Raw genomic sequence first — 17,871 nt, 5'->3', positions numbered from 1 at the left:
GATGGGAGGAGAGGAGTGAGAGCCCCACGGCCTTCTGGGTCCCCCCTCTCCCTCCCCACCTCCCCACCTCCCCACCTCCACCCCCGGACAGCCGACCAGATGGCGGCAGCATTAGCCCAACAAAGGCTATCTAATTAGGGGTACAATAGAGAGAGGGGGCGGCGGTCTTCTGATGGACGGCACGCAACCGAGGGAGGGGAAAGAGACAGAGAGAGAGACGGAGAACAGCCAGGCAGGCCGCCCGAGACCAAAGCAAGTCAATAGCCTACCTACAACCCCCCCCCCCCCTTACCCACACACACACACACACACACTCCTTGAACACACACTCTCGCTTACGCCCCCCTGGCAGTAATATAGGGGGCTATGACTTTATTACCCCTCATTAACACAAATTAGACCACTTGAGCCTCCCTGAATGGCGATGACAAATTGAATTAAGTGTTTGGAAACAAGTCAATCCCCACCCCTGGCCAGGCTGCGACCATATTGCATTAACATTCATTGGAGGGTGTGTGTGTGTGTGTGTGTGTGTGTGTGTGTGTGTGTGTGTGTGGTGGGGGGGACGGCTATAAAAAAAGGCTGCTATTATTTAGAGGGAAGTGGGGTTTTTGAGAGGCTGTGAATGGTTAAATTCCTTTGGAAATTATTTGGGTCCTCCTGGCTGTGGCGAGTTAAGTCAGGCAAGTTAAGTGAGGTATAAAGCAGAAGGTAACAGATGGTCCGGACCGAGCGTTCACCCAGGAAGCATTCGAATTGCTTTATTTTAAAGATTAACTGCATTTATTAATACGACAAATCCAGCAACATTTCTCATTTTCAGCAACAAGAATACTGTTAGCGTGCACTGTTCAGGGATCGCTATGCCGTGATGCAACATGATTGATATTATAGATTCTAGATAATAAAATGAAAATATTTAAGCATGTCCAGCATGTCTGGTAGAGCTTCCATGCAGGTTAAGTTTAAAATACGACCCTAAATGCAAGAGAAAATAAAGTTGCAAATCCATCACAGACTGTAAGCCTTAGAGTGCTATTAGATTTTGTTTTTTTGTTTTTTTTATTAGATTTTTATTTCTTAAATTTGCTCTCCTTGAAGTGGCACATTCACCACTGATATTCAGGTTTTAGCCTAATTCAAAATACAAAAATTACAAAATTAATTTACATGGAAAAATATCTTGGTCACTGCAATTTGGTTTGTTTACAGAACTTGTTACATCTATATGTTTAAGATGAATGCATGGAAAACCAAAGCGGGTGACATAAATCTAGATAAACAGGACAGCCAGTTTTAGTATCCAACTGTTCATATACAAATAATAAACCATAGTAAATTATTGCTTTAAAAAGTTTAGTTGACAGCTGGAATTTATCATCTCATCTCATCAAATCTCATCAAATCTCATCTCATCTCATCTCATCTCATCTCATCTCACTGTAGAACTGAAAACCATTCAGAGGTTTGGTGGGAAGAGCGAAATGTCTTTAACAACTTGATGGGAGTTTATGAGATGTTTAAGTTCCCGATGTTTGAAAAAGCTGTGCAATAAATGATATCTTCACAAATGTATAAGGACATATACACTGGTTAATTAAAAAAAACAAAACTGTTCAACAAACTTGCATCTAAAAACAAAATGCAACTGCACAAACCTGAGCGAATAATATTAACACTGTGATGAAAGATTTAGTTTTGTGAATGTTTTGTGCTTTTCACATGTGAAAAAGGCAGAAATCAGGTTCAAATCCTAGGCTCATTCAACTGAGATTAAAAAAAAACTATATTTTAATAATGAGCTCAGGATATTAGCCGTGAATCCAACCAGCAGAGGGAACAACAAGTCGAGGAAAAGGTGATGTTGATTCAGAGGAAGGTGCTGCTGGAGGGTCATGAAAGTGGATTAAGAAGGATTTGTAATAGATACAGATAACAGGGTGTCTGATAGCTATGTGGCTAACTGCAGGGTAAAGGTACCTGGCTAGCACTGATGCTAGTTTCTATTTATGTCTCATAGTGTTACAAAGTTATTAATTTCTACAGTCTGATGAGTAGGAAAAGAGCCAAACATGTAAAAGTCAACATAGCTGACAGTATGACAGGCTAACAAAAGTACAAATTTAAAAAAACTGGTTTGATTTAACAATAGGCCTATTTGTTTATTTGAAAGATAGATAGATAGATAGATAGATAGATAGATAGATAGATAGATAGATAGATAGATAGATAGATAGATAGATAGATAGATGGCACTAGAGACAACAAAGACAGTATTTATTTAGTAAAATAGAGAGCAAAGATTGCCAGGAAATATATTCGGTAACCAAGTCTAAAAATCACATCAGGGAGCATTCAGCTGATAATTTGGTGGTCTAGATCTAATAGTTTATCACATTAACAAATTAATAACATGCTGTCAATCATCAATAATAGCTCCAAATGTCGAATTTAACCGATATCAGCGGGTTTTAAGGTTTTGGTGGCAAATGATATCAGATGCATGGATTCACAGCAGCCATACCTCAGTGTGCTGCACTGTAGTGTGATTTCCCAGCTTAGCCCCGCCCCCCTCTCTCTCTCTCTCTCTCTCCCTCTCTCTCTCTCTCTCTGTGTGTATCTGCGGTCCTGTCGTCTTGTAAGTACAATGTCACATCCTGTCAGGTGTCCCAGGATTCCTAGCGGCGCTCCTGCCAACTGCTAACCTTGACTTTTATTTACAGCGTTTCTCAAGCATCGCGGATTTATGGGCTTCCTTATAAAAGATCAGATGAGCGGTTATTCTTTCTCTGTGTGATGGGGGATGAAAGAGGGGCAGAGGGTGAAGGCAAAAGATGAAAGCAAAAATGATTGTCCAAATGCAGCTTGGTGTCAACGAGCATTAGTCACTGTGTCAGAAATTCTAGCTTAAATTGTTCGAAATTGAGATATTGAAACACACACACACACATGCACTTACACACACACACACAAATCCTGAGCAGACACTGTGAGGGATTTAAGGCATGTTGTTCAGCAAATGAATAAAATCAACTTATAGAGATATATGCAGTGAGACTCCTTGAAATGTTGGATATTTGGGTTTTGATTTTCAATATTTTTCACGAGATCTAAATGAATTTTCTGCATGGAACATCAAGGCACATGCAGGATACGGCTAACTCGATAATGTTGCCACTTTCTAAGTTACTACCCATTCATTTTCTCTATCTGCTTAATCATTTTCACCCTTGCACAGTCTGCTGACAGCGTGGACGATCAAATATGTAAAAGTCTGCATGGCGAACATTGCAACAAGGTGACAAAAATACACATCAGATGTTCAGATTTGGTTCAACAAGGATCTAAAAATATGGATATGGATATGGAGTTCAGATAGGAAACCAGGAGCGGGACATGAACCCTTAATCCTCTATTATAATAAGTATTAACCTGTTGATTTATTTGCTTTTTTTAACTTTCTGTGTCAGTTTTAGACTCAATTTGCTTTCAATTCAATGGATGCAGGAGGTGGTCTTTCTCCAAAATTCCCAAATTCCAAAATTAGAAAGCTTTCACCTTAAAAATTTACTCATATCCAATCAAAATACTGAGGATAAAGATTCTTTCGCTATTTTGTGAAATGCATTTTCTCTTTACATCTTGAATTGAATGAATTGGAAGTGAATAGACCCAAACCTTAGCAGTCATACTGCTGTGAGACTCCCATCAATATGCAATATGTAGCGGTGGTAATTAGGCTGATAACTGTGTGTGCGTGTGTGTGTGTGTAGCCTATGTGTATATTTCTATCCCTTTTTTTAGTTCATGCACGATCACAGAGTCATTGCATATCTCCATTGGCCCACTGTGTTGAGCTTAAATTAATATAATCCACAAACAGCACTTCTGAATCCTGTTCTGCACTCATCAACCTCTTCCTGGACAACAGTGTTTTGACATGAGAGGATCTCAAAGCTCAAAGCTTCTCTCCTGGAAGGTTGTGCAAGACTGACACCTTGTGGCTGCAAGTGACATTACAGTTTAGGTTTGGTTTCTTTGCCTACAAAAGGCGAGAATAACTACAAATGTTTGGGTGAGACAGAAAGAAAAAAAGAGGAAAAAGATAAATCAGGACAAACAAAGATACAGGTGAATTGGGCCTAGAAACATACTCATATAGATTGTTTTATTTGTATTTCAACTTAAAATAAAAAAATAAAAACAACAATATGACTTCAAAACCTGACAGAGGTGAACAGTACAAAAAATGTGTAAATAACAAGAGAAATATGCAAAATTAAAATATGATGAGTTATTCAGTCAGGCAGATGTGATCAGTGTGATTCATGATTGAACTACATTCTCATCCATTTCTGTTTTTTAGGCGTTTTGCTGATGCTGTTATCTAAAGAGATTTACAATAAGTGCAACAGCAGAACAAGCTTAAAGTCCTGTATCACCAACCTGGCAAGCAGGAAATATATTAAGAATACAGGAGACACTAAAATAAGTCAAAAATTCATCACTGAATATTTAGGTGTTGTCAATAAAGCAAGAAGCTAAAGGGGAAGCGATAGGAAACGACTCAAAGTTTTCTGTTTTCCACACATAATGACCCTGCTGCTGCCTGTTTGCCTTGTGTTATGTTTATTTCACACTCAAGAAGGACACACACACACACACACACACACACACACACACACACACAAACACACAAAAAAATGCTGTGAAGCTGCATGCTGCTTTCAGATGTGAGAATTTGGCTGGGAAACAAAAGATGATTTCTGACTTCCTCATGTCAGTGCAACACTTCAGACAGCCGCTGTATATCAAGCAACTACTGATGGTGGTTTTAATTAACAGCCACAGGAGAGGAGAACTCCGCCCCTTTTTTCCAATTGGTCCTGGGATTCAAACCGGCAACCTTCCTTCCATCACAAGCCCACTTCTCTCACCTATTATAGTCAATACCTGAAACTAGAGGCCAAGATCACCTCTGATGTGGTGAAGTGACCTTTTTATCATTTTATGTTTATTTTATTGTGTTTTGCTTTACTTTGCTTTATTTTAATTATCTACTTCACGCCTTATTTATTGTGCCGTGAAATTATCTGCTATTTATTTTGTGGTGCTATTGTTTTACTATCTTGTCATTTTATAAACTGTGAAGCAGGGTTTAGAAAAGTGCTATATAAATTACGTTTATTTTATTATGATTATTATTATTTCTCAAGTTATTTCAATGACAATGAATAAGAGACTGACTTTGTGGAGACGATGATTTTCCAGGTAGAGCTGCATCTTCTGTCTCAGAGCTGTGATGAAGCTCATCTAAGTGAAAAAATAAAATCACACAAGCCACAAAATCAGCCTCCCATTCATTGTCTATTAATAACACACAGTAGGTGTTTTCTGTTTTATGGTGGCTCCTCCCTTCAAGAAAATACATCTCTTTTATTTTCATTATCAACCATCAAACACCAGGCGGTGCTAGAGTTTAAGAATACGCCGCACATTATTCCTGCTATACTGTATATCAACCACAATGACGCCTGTGTTTTTAAAAAGTCACCAGTAGAAACACGGTCTTGGTAAAGTAAACACCAGGCAAAGCAGGATCTGGATCTGGATGGTTCAGTCATCTGAGGTGGTTACTCTGGTTTTCTCTGTATTTATTCACCAGTGTTGCAAGATTAAATAGTTCTAGCAAAATTACAATCAATGCTAGATAAAATAGGAAAGTAGGAAATTAAAATAACACTAGAAATTAGCCAAATAACTCCTTTATTCTTCATGTTAAGTTGTTCTTACTGTGATAAAGTATCCAAAAACATATTTTGCATTATGACCTGTGAGTGATTTACTGTATTTACTCTATAGATTGAAGCTATAGAGGCCAATACACCAAACACGTACCTTTGGAACAACATATTAGTGGAAATAGAGAACATATAACATGAAAATACCCATTTCAGCAGTGTGTGATGAAGACAAATGGAGGGTAAACACAAAGTAATCAACGCTGAGGACAGATACTGTTAACGCTTTAACATTTCTATCACCTTTTATACCATCGCTGTGGCAGAAGGGAAATGCTAGCTGTGGCTGCACCAGATGGGAAATGTTGCTTGTTAATTGCGAAGAGAAAGCACAATGTAGGCTAAAGTGTATTAGGGCATATGGCAGAGTGAAGCTGGGCGTTAATCTTCACAAACATTTGCCAGTGTTTATTGTAATGAAAACCAAGTGAAAAGTGGAAAAGAAACTGTTGCATTTATTTTCATTCTCTGTATCATGCAGCTCGGTTGTGTAGCACATGATATTAACACGGCCATGGTTTGAGGTTTGTTTCCCGCTGGGGCCAGCCATCCTCTAAATGCATGCACTCATGATACTCTAAAGCACTTTGGATAAAAGTGTTCACATAATGGCATAAAGCCTTCTGTCAGCAGCTCACTAAAGTGCATTCAGAGTTGCGCTTTAAAATGTGATTTTACAACGCTGGTTACTGAACACATTCCAGCAGCAGTAACCTGCCTGACTGTAAACTTAGGAGAAAAATAACACTCTGGAAACCTTGGAAGCAGCTGTGGTGAAACATTTTCCGAACCCTCATCCTGAAGAAACCGCTGCACAGTTTTACTCACAATTTAAAGGGGCGTAAAGTGATCTATAATCTTTGTCTGCCTCTATCAGTGACCAGTAAGAATCACAACAACAGCGATAAAAACTTATCTCTCCCTTTATTTTCCAAAACAGAGCACAGGCTGGAAAGTCAGTTTTGAGAGCCAGAAATCTCAGCACCTGGTCATATAATCGCTGACTCATTGGTATTGATCAACAACCCTATCAACCCCTCCAGAGATTATGGTCCTTTTGTGCTCATCGCCCCCCTTCACTTTACTTATTGACCTTTCTTGGGTAAGAGAGAAAGATCACAAGACTGACTATTGTTTCTATTTTTTCAATAAAATATATATTTTTTTTAGGCTGGCAGTTCTTCTCTTGTGCAGTTTTCACCAGCAATATCCAGGTGTGTAAAGGACCTGCTGTTGTAACCCTGAAATAACTTGCAAATCCCACACACATGCTGGTGATAATTGTGCCTCTGACTAAAACTGCTTCACTGCATTAACAGATTCATGTGTGTGTGTGTGTGTGTGTGTGTGCTGTACGCCTCCAAAATATCCTTCAGGAGATGCTGTTGCATCATGTTCCCGTGTTTCAGGGAGGCTGAAGCGGGACTCATTTGCCCGGATGAAAGCCCCTCTGCCAGCCTTCGGGGTGTGCTGCTGCACCGTGTTCCTGTGTGCCGCTGAAGCAGAAGAAGCCTTATTTGCCTTAATGAAAACCCTCCTGCAGACCGGCCTGGTATCCACCTGGAAGTGGTACAAAAGCACAGTTGTGCAGGAAGCTTCTGCAATTTCCTCCCGCTTGCGTCACAAACGCATTACTGTGCCTCTCACCCAAACCACAACCACATGGGACCCGGTGCAGCGCTGGAATTTTCCCACTGACAAAAACACATTAACTGTGGAGCGCTAGAAACTCACTGGATCATTGGTCCGAGTTGTTGCTGCGCTCCCTTCGATGAATGAACCTCTTCTTAGCAACACCTGTCGTCTGTTTGTAGGAACAAATGAAGTACAGTGTGTGTTGAAATCTGCCCTTCTGCTTTATTGCCTACATTACATTCGAATATCCTCGGAATAATCTTTATTTCCAGAGCCGTTCTTGGTTTGTTCTGTGTATGTGAGTTGTACCGTCTTTCATGTGGGGTTGTCACAGCTCCAACACACCAGACCACCATGATTCCACACCAAATAACAGAAAAGTACTTGTTGATTAACGTTCAAAGTCTGAGTCAGTCCTGGATCCAGAAGCAGGCAAATGGTACAGAGTGGCAAGATAACTGGCCCTTTTATACGTTTTTCTTCTCATTATAACCCTTGAGAAATTAATATTTGGATTTTTTCGTCCATATATTTTTATGGAAAGCATCTCCCTCACATTGTCGCTGTTAGGTGAAAACCTTATAACTCCAATTTTGTTGATTTTCATGTTTTAACTTCAGCTAAAGGATCACATGCTTCTCTATGGGTTGAGAAAACACTTGGGTTAATGAAGCCTTTTTAAAACCGGTTGGCTAAACTCCAGAGTGAGTCAGTCAAGATAAAAACAAGGCTGTTTTTCTTTCTTTCTGTTTCTGAAAACTTGATATTTTGGAGGTATAAGTTTTTCACCCAACAACAGTGATGTATTTCATATCAGCACAAAGTTGGAATCAAGTTTGGACCAAGAACTTTGTTTCTGACTTTTCGACTTTTCGATCTTTATACATCATCATAAGAGTTTTGTATCATGATACTGTGGTAGGACTGAAAAGAGAAATAAAGCAGCCAATTACTGCAGTATGGAGTTCAGTTTATTGTATGTCCAAAGCATGCCAGCCCAGGATGTTATTGTTCTCAGCGAAGCTCCCACCTACAGAGAAATAAATCTTCTAAGTTTCCCTGAAACGTAGAAGCATTTTTATCAGTTTCACACAGAAACAATCTGAAGTCGGTGAAAAAGACCTCCCTCTGGCTATTTTAATCCACTGCATTATTGAATAAGAGAAGATAGAAAACAGATCAATTTACCACTTGGACGGTGATCAATGTAGCAACACGATCACACAAAAACAACCCTGGGCCATTTTTAATGAACATTTTGTCTACTAGAATTAAATAGATATGAATCGAGACAAATTGTGGTGGATATAGCTGGTATTCTTGGAGTTTCTCAGACTTGAGTCGGACCACTTGTCAGGCCAAAACCTGCGCCAAGAACTATTTGCAAATGCAGATTCTTTTAGCCTCCTTATGTGCCAGATGGGAGGATTTTACTACATAAGACCCTACAATGACTGCCAGAAAGTCAAGGCAATCACAGTAAAGTGTTTGAAGGAAAATATAGTGTACCTTTCTGTGTTCAAACCATCTGGCCCATCCAGATCAACACTAAGAAGTATCTGCAAATGCTATTTGACCCAGGTCAGGTCTTCACTTTAACCTAAGAAGTAAATCAGTTCCCAGACCTGCATGAACACTGCAAAAATCTCCATCTTAACAAGTCATTTAGTCTATTATTGAGGCCTAAAAATCTTAATTTTCTTGAAATAAGTGAAAAAAAATCTGCCAATGGGGGTTAGATAATTTCAGGTTTTCACATTTTTCCATTTTGTGGAATCAAGTGTCATTTTCTTGACAGTAGTGCAGTGATCTGCCTTATTCTGGCTTGCTTCAAGATACTGACACTCATTTCTAGAAAATTCCTTAAACTGCATTGGAAACAAGTGGAGTTATCTCACCTCATTGGCAGAATTTTTCTCTTGGTTTAAGAAAAATAAGATTTGAAGGCTGAATATGAGACTACATGACTTGTTAAGATGGACATTTTTTGCAGAGTAAATCTTATCAAGGTAATTTAGTCTTACATTTATTATTTAAATCTTGTTTTCCTTAAAACAAGCAAAAGATGAGATGATTCCAATGCAGTTGAACTTGTTTCAAAAATGTTATAGAGACAAATTACAATATCATGATATAAGGCAAATCACTCCACTAGTAGCAAGTTAATGGTACTTGATTCAAGAAATTTCCTATAACAAGTGAAATTATCTGACCCAATTGGCAGATTTTCATCACTTGTTTTAATAAAATATAATTTTAAGACTCAATACTAGTTTAAATGACCTGTTAAGGTGATTAGATTCCTTTTTTTCACTCTGAAGATCTTTTATGAATATGCACCAGCGACTTGGAGGGTTATTTCAACTGACAGTACATCTGCAGCACTGAAACAGCCACTGAGAAATAAGCTGATCATGCTGTGAAAGAAACTTAATAACCTGTCCGCCTCGCTTAAACGGCAACGAGTTTTGGTTTCAAATAAATCCTTTGTGAAATTTCAATTACGGCTTCAAAGTTGTAATCTGTTTTCAGAGGGACAGAGTTGATATCACACCGCCCAGCGAACGGCGAGTCCAGCAACGGTGATACAGAGTTCAGTAACACCGAACTCGTCATTATGATTCATTCCACACCGGCAGCTTTGAATAACACTGAATATAGGAATTGACACAAAATAGGTATTCATGTTTTTGTAGTACCTTGTCTTGCCACAGGGGGATGTATTCTTTTGAATATCAGAAAATACATGCAAATATGCAAGTCCAAAACCTTAGGAGATATACTACTTCAAAATTTTAAGGGTGTATCCTTCCAATTCTGAAATCATACCTGCACCAAATCAGCAATAGGCCGTCTAATGTGACGGCTAAAGAGGGTATCCTCTTTACCTCGCTCTATGGAATGACTTTCATGCTCGGCTGCTGTCCAATTTTATCCTCCAGGAGTTGCTAGGCGACAGGAACATCCTTATTACAAGTGTATTCTGGGAAATGATGGGACCAATAAATGAATTCTCCAGATCTGTGACTTATTATCTGCCTTCGACATTGTTATCATATGGGTCAGTGAAAGAGAGGGATGCTATGCAAATGGCCCATCATTTCATTTTCATCATTTGAGTATTTGCTTTGGCCCTGCCTGGAGAACCAGACAGATGGGGCTTACATGTTTCAAAAATATTCAATTGGCCCTATTACACCAGGCAAAGAGCTAGAGGGTGTTGGGGTTTGATTTTAATGGATTTTAGATAGTATTTTGACTCGGTTCTGCAGTCAGCCACAGTGTGGTCAGTGCAGAAAAATCACAGTGTCCATTAGAGTGCAGCAATTTCAAAAATGTTTCAAAACATGCATTATGCGACCAATATAGTACGAGGAAGCACACAGACAACACATGTGATTACTGAAGGCTGTTATTCTGAGAAAAGTGTGCAAATTCAGTTCCTCAGATCTTAAATTGGCACCTGAGGTCAGCGAAAGATCAAGCAATCAACCACAGCTATCACATTCAGAATAAAAGCTCACCTCATGATCTCCTGCACAATAAATTCAGCATTTTAAACCAGAATATTCCATGCGGCCACTGTGATGAGAACAGCTGAGATTAATGAATCCACTAAGTCACATTAACAGCAAAGACTAACTACTGCTGCAGTGCATTAGCTAAATCTTAATCATTTGCCCGAGGCGATCCAGTTGCCTCATTCTTTGTGATAAGCACTCAGAGTCAAAGCCTGACCAATAACGTTGCCCTTTAATTAAAATATTGCCCTCGCTCGCTCGCCTCCCCCTTTCTAAATAAAGAAGTGACTGGAGGTGTGACGTACGGCAGAACTTTGTCTCTTCACATCTGATCCTGCCTCGTCTTGAAACAAACCTATCTCATATTGCTCTGCCCATCCAGCTCTGCAGAGAGATTTGTTGTGAGCACACATCGTATATTGCATAAAAAGCCGCCAGCTAAGCCATATTATATGATCATGAAAGATACATATCTCATAAATGGTGGAACTAACTAGATTATACGGGCCCTGTCTGCAGAGCAGCTAATGGAGGCTCTGGTGTAGAGGGAATAGGACCTGTTAGCTGACTGTGTTTGCCTGAAATGCTAGCCCGCCAGGCTTTTTCACCACTGTTCTCACAGAGATAAATCCCTGTTGCACTTAGTAGTCATCCATTTTTAATGCCGGAGCCTCAGCTGGAGAAATGCATGAAGACGGGGTGGGTGGGTGGAGGGGGGGGGGGGGGGATTGAGGGAGTGGGGAAGAGCCAAGGTGTGGATGACACTAGTCGAATGCTTCAGGCTAATGTGTGTACAGTCCTCTTGGTGTGTTTTTCTACTGTATGCATCAGCATCAGCAACAAATATGAATGTTTGCTGCTGTTGCCAGTGTGACTGAAACACTGTGAGACAATGAGGCCATTCATGAACTCATTATGATTTTAGTATATTAATTTTGTTTCCCTCGTTGGGACGTTTTAAACAATCCAAGCTGTTGCAGTAAGTCATAAGCATTCACAGCTGCGTATGACTGTACGGCACACCGACTCTTCCCAAAAACAAGGAGCAGCAAAGCCCTCTGCCTCTGTCGAGCCCCTTAATATGTCTGCAGCAGCCATTCCACAGATGGCAGGCGGAGAGGCTGGGAGGGCCGGCTATTCAGCCCACTTCAGTGCAAACATGATCTGTTTGAATGGCGAGGCATGAGCCAAGACATTCCTGTGTGGGCAGACCTCCCTAAACAACGGGCAAGTGCCACGAACAACCGTGGCACTGTGTTTGTCCTCCAGAAACAAATCTTCAAGAACAGCAGATCAGCCTCGCTTCCAGTTTGTCCAAAAGCAAAGGTTAAAGACAAGGTTTTTTCTGTGCTAAATGTTATGATGTTGTGTGCATGAAGGCTTGTTTTGTGAAGCCTCAACAGTTACATGATCCTCATCCAGTCAGTAAGTCAGTCAGTTAGTGAGTCAGTCAGTCAGGACAAGGCCATTTCTGTAACTAGGAATGTGTTTTAGTCAACTTTCCTGGTTAAATAAGGCTTGATTTAATTAGTCAGTCAGTCTTCAAATCAGTAAATCAGTCAGTGAACCAGTCAGTCAGAAACAGACTTTTACAGTGCAGAAGAATGTGATATTAGACAACTTTCCTGGTTAAAAAAAGGTTTATATAACCAGTCAGTCAGTCAGTCAGTCAACCAACTGAAGAACACGACGACGTAGCTCCAAATATTTGATAAGTTTTTATTTCTCTAGTGAATTCATATGTTGTTATTCTGCACAGCAGCATACAGGAAATTGTGGTAAAATATAAATAACAAAGTTCAACAGTGTTTCTTTTTTCTCTTATTCATTTAATCAAAAACCTCTGTTAAAAGTGGCAAATTGTCAACCTTTTTCATTATCCACTCTCTTGCACACTCTCAAGAATGTAACATTGAACAACTAAACTTTAAAAAGTATGGGTATAATCATTATTTACAGACAATCACCTTGTGGTGAACAATGCTTATAGCTTCTTGGAAATTCACTTCCATAATGTTAAATGCAACAAAAGGAAAATACAATTATGTTATACAAAGATCAAAAATACTATCAAAACCCTTATTATAAATGGCAGCACTATATCAATAAACTGCTGTTGACATTTTACATGTAAGTACAAAATCCTGTTGAGGTAGCGCCCTCTGAAGTCACTTGTAATGTTAAAATACTGAATAAACATCACTTTATATACAATACAGCAAATCTCTCTTCCTTCTTCAATGCAATTGTATTCCTTTGGTAAACAAAACTGTCAGAAATGTGCAGTCCTGCAAGTGACACTTTCAATCATACATTCACAACATTTTTGCATCTTTTTTTTTGGATTCTTCAGGAAAAAAAAAACTGGGCTAATACGTTGTTGTTTAATAACATTCATTTGCGCTTGTTTCCACTGCCCCCCCCCCCCCCCCCCCCCCCTCCCCCCCTCCCCCAAAAGTGAAAGGTCATTGGGACTCACTCCACTTCATATTGCATGAGCAAAACCTACTCATGATAATCTCTGGTGGATACATTGTCAGGGCAAACCAAACAAAAACACCATAGAGAAAGAAAGAGCATGACAGAGATACCTAAGAGAAAAGAAATCCAGTGTGTCGCCCTTATTTGGGAATGTAAACATAAAAAAAATGTAGGCTAGTATCTCTCATTTTGGGCATGCTGACTGCTTAGAAAGTCGGATGATAAGAACTTTCTCCTCACATAGGATTGGAAAAGAGGTTTGGCTTGGCAACAATTGATTATAATGTTCCCCAGAGAATATGAGCCCTAAACAGAGGCTACATTGTCTTGTTTTTTTTTTCTTTCTTTCTTTCTTTCTTCCTGCCACACAGATTGAATGTCAACTTTTAGAGCAAGTTGGAAAATATGTTGTGGAGTTTTTTAGGCAGGCAGATGGGATCAAAGAGTTCTTCCTCCAGTCAGACGCACACAAGTACTCATTAATGACACATTCTTGAGCTTCTTTAATGGCAAACATAACTTTGGTTTTCTAAGACAAAAAGAAAAAAATAGCAAGCTTAGCTCACCGTACAAAAATACTTGGTAGAAATATGACATTCATACCCTTCGCCAATGTCAGTGTGTTTCCCTACGTGACCAAAATACTTTTCATTTATTCACACTTTGTGATTATGGATACATAGGTGTATTTATATGCACACGCTCAAATGACTACAAACTAGAAGGAAAAATAAATCCAATGTATAAAGCATAAAATTATTCTATGTGGATAAAGGAACTATAAAAATATAAGAGATCTTGGAAAAAAAAAAAGATAAAATCAATATCTGTTTATGAAACTGGGATAAAGGCTAGAGCCGAAAGCAAAACAGTCATCTGAAAATTGTTCAGTGCAATTCAATGTACTTTATAGTCTTGTCTGTTTAGAATATTTTCATCCTCTTACCACCCACAGCCCTCCCTCCCTTTAATGGTCGCTGGGATGGCTGGTCTTTCGACAGTGGACAGTATTTTATCGTGTGGGCATTGTCCCCGTTGGCACTGCACAGGGGACAGGTATAAGCCCTCAGAATCGGGCACACCACCCGGCCGTCCGGAGTCTTCAGGACGTGGGAGCCGTACACCTCCTCGGGCGCCCCGTTATTTCGGCAGAAGACGCAGATTTTGGGCTCCTGCTTGTTCCTGGAAGCGGGTTTGCGCATCTTCCTCTCCATGCCAAACAGATCAAACCCCGCGAAGCTGCCCCCGAAGCCCATCTCTCTCTCTGGCAGCGGGACGCCGAGCTGGTTTTGGAAGGGGCTGAGTATTGAGAAACGCTCTTTCAAGTCGAGGATGGAGGCCGGCGGGGGGCTTCCTGACGGGCAGCAGCAGTCCAGGTGCCCGCTCTCTCCGCCGCCGCCCGCAATTACGCACGGACACGCCGGGGAATCATCCAAGCCCAGGGTCGCCTTCAGGGACTCGGTGATGGAGTTGGGGTTCTGGGGCATACTGAGCTTGTTATTCTTCGTAACCAACGTCGACAGACCGAGATAGTCGTTCCAGAAATTAAAAGTATAGTCATACGGGCTGCGCGCATTCAAATAGTTGTGATTGAGAAAATCCATGGCCACTTCTGGGTTTGTTTTGTTTCGTCAAAAGGGGAAACAACCAATGTAATCCGTAAAGTCTTTGTAGCCAGAGTTCGTTTCCAGGATAGTTCATGTACAGCGGTGTGGTCTCCAGTGTTCCTGTTATGTATGAGCGCCCTTCCAACAGGCTTTCTGGTTATAAGGACCAGGAGGGCGGGGCGCTCTCCCTTCAAAACCAAGTTTCTGATCAGGTTGAAAGCAGGCTCCCTTTCTTCAAAGCCACATTTAGACAGATATGACTTCTTATGGGCAGGCGCTTCGTCAACATCATCATTCTGGCGTTTGGAGATTCTGGGCATTTTTAATAATAAAATAAAAAGTTGGTATAGCCTAATAGATAATTGATTTGAGCAAGCGCGCAGAAAAAATAATTTCACGCACAAAGCCAGTAGGCAATTATATTCTTTCAGTGTAAGTACCAATTAATTACAGAGTAGGACAGCATATCTCTTTGTCCCCCCAGTACTAAAACATTGCAATTGCGCGTTTCATGAATCAATATCGTTAATCATTGCGCGTGGAAACCATCATCGCCAACTCGGGCATTCACACACACACCTTAACCCCTTGTGTGCCATGCGCACAGGCCCTTTGTTCCATAACAGCCTGCACACAGTAGCCAGCCACTCACCGTCTTGGGAGTACTAATCTGTAGTGATGCATCCTCATATGAAAAAATCGAATCAATATTAGACAAGCCTATTTCCCATCCCTTGATGTTTTCATCGTTTCCTCATGCTGGATATAGCTCCATTTACTGGACATACTAATTAATGCAGGCTGATTATCAATTCAAATGAACAACTCTGCTTTAAATTTCATTATTATCCTGGTTATAGTTTATTATAATCCCACCCTTGTGCGTTTTGGAGAAACATTCCTCCTTACATAGGCTTATGTGAGTAAATTCAGACTGGCTGTTCTTTTATAATAGTTTTCCTGCTGTGAGTTTGGCACTGTGTGAAAAGCTTTCTTCATCACAACACATTATTCTGCAAGCTGAAAAGAGTTTAATGCTGGGAACTGGCATTGCCCTTTACAGGTACCCACAGGAATATATTTGACCATTGAAAATGTAGGGCTGTATTCACATGTATTGTTGAAGATGGAAAATAAGATCTGTGGACATTTCTTAACCCAGCATGAATCAAAAGACCTGTTTACTCCACTGTTTGCAAACTATTATGAATGTAAACAAACCTTTTACAGCCTTTGACTATTTGCTGTCACATCAGTTCTGGCATCAAAAGCTCAGACCATAAAGTTGAGAGAAAAGAAATACATCTTCAATCCAATAAATCACTTTGTAAACAAAGCAAGAAGTGCAGGGAGAGTGTTTCAACAGGGGGCAGCATACTGCAATTACAGGTTAGGCCTTTAAACCAGCAATGCCCCCCTCTGCTGCATGAATGAGAGTGCCAAGCTAAACATAATGATGGCCAATGGCTGCAAGATGAAAGTCAGCCATGCCGTTCCACTAGCCAGATGTCATTAGCATATTTTGACTCTACTGAAGGAACAATGGCCAGACGGCAGCACTGTGCATTTGGAGAGCGCTGCTCAAGGTGCCTGTGCTACAATGTGATCTTCATGCCACAGTAACCAAACTGACCCTTTTTTCTTGTAATATTACATCTCATGGATTATACAAAAGGGCCAGGGACAGATTTGGTCAATGAAATTAGGACTCATAACCCTAATAATAGACAATATAGTCAATATCAACAGTAGAGGCTTTGCAGATGCATCACAAATCTCCTGAAAACCATGGCTGGTGCCATCATGGAGGTCCAGAGGAGAATGTGTGCAACTAATGTCTAAAATATATAACAACTGGGCAAGAAAAATAAATATACCCAATATTGTTGTGGTATTGGTCTAGGTCAATTCATTAAATGTAAAAGTGAATAGTCTGATCAAGTAGATTTGTTTCCAAATTTAGGTTGCAGTGACACAGTAAACTGTCTCTAATGTGCTACCAGTCGATAAGCTCAGCTAGCCTGAACAAACTGTTGTTTTTTTGGCTTTGTTAGCTAGCTAACTACCCAGCAGGCTAGTTAAGCAAAGCAACTGATGTTTATGTTAACATGTGACTACTAGCCACTACTAATGCAAGCTTCTAATGGAATTGTTTTCTAGTGTGCAAATCAGATGTGTTTACAACAAGAGCTGACCAGATACGATGGTTAGCTAGCTAGCAAAATGGTATTATCTAAATACAAAATTGATTAGATGTATCGGTGGCAAAATCATCAGTTCCTATAGTCAAAAACAGCACAGAAATGAACAATGTCTCTTCAGTTCTGTTGAGACAGCTGAGTCATACGTTTAGAAATACACCCAGCTATTGTAGGCTACTGTTGCCCAAGAGCTATGGACCTCCAATATGGCCGCCAGAGGCTGTGTTACGTCACATGAAAGCCCTCTATACAAGGAGGCAGGGTTAGGGCCCTCTTGACATCTATTAGCTGTTCATGTTGATGAAGGTTACAATAATAGAAGCATGAATTTCTAGCTCTTTGCCTTTAGGAAACTGTGTCAGTCTCCTGGATCATAATAGACCAGGTGCAACAAGATACTGTAGCTGCCCAGGTTGATTGATGTTATTCTGTTCCTGCCCATCACACAGTGCAATGCACACCACGTTTGCTCCGCCCTCTCCTCTCAAAACTGGTAAACGGGAATGTAACGAATACACCGACTGTTTCGCAAAGAAGCTCTTTCATCAACTCACCACTGTGCGACAACACTACTATATAATAAAACTAATTTAAGTATAAAAATCTCCAAAATACATAATATCAG

The 17,871-nt window shown here is 40.2% G+C and overlaps 1 protein-coding gene across 1 annotated transcript; it reads right to left on the bottom strand.

Moving 5' to 3' along the window:
* Positions 1–13,423: 13,423 nt before the first annotated feature.
* Positions 13,424–15,160, bottom strand: nanos1 (nanos homolog 1). The gene has a single exon (XM_071916212.2). It carries the CDS (start codon positions 15,040–15,042, stop codon positions 14,362–14,364), a length of 681 nt encoding a protein of 226 aa, XP_071772313.1. The 5' UTR covers positions 15,043–15,160; the 3' UTR covers positions 13,424–14,361.
* Between the last annotated feature and the right edge of the window lie 2,711 nt (positions 15,161–17,871).

This window comes from Centroberyx gerrardi, chromosome 16 (genome assembly GCF_048128805.1).
Source record: "Centroberyx gerrardi isolate f3 chromosome 16, fCenGer3.hap1.cur.20231027, whole genome shotgun sequence".
Taxonomy (NCBI): Eukaryota; Metazoa; Chordata; class Actinopteri; order Beryciformes; family Berycidae; genus Centroberyx; species Centroberyx gerrardi.
This window is presented reverse-complemented; position numbering and strand designations above follow the sequence as displayed.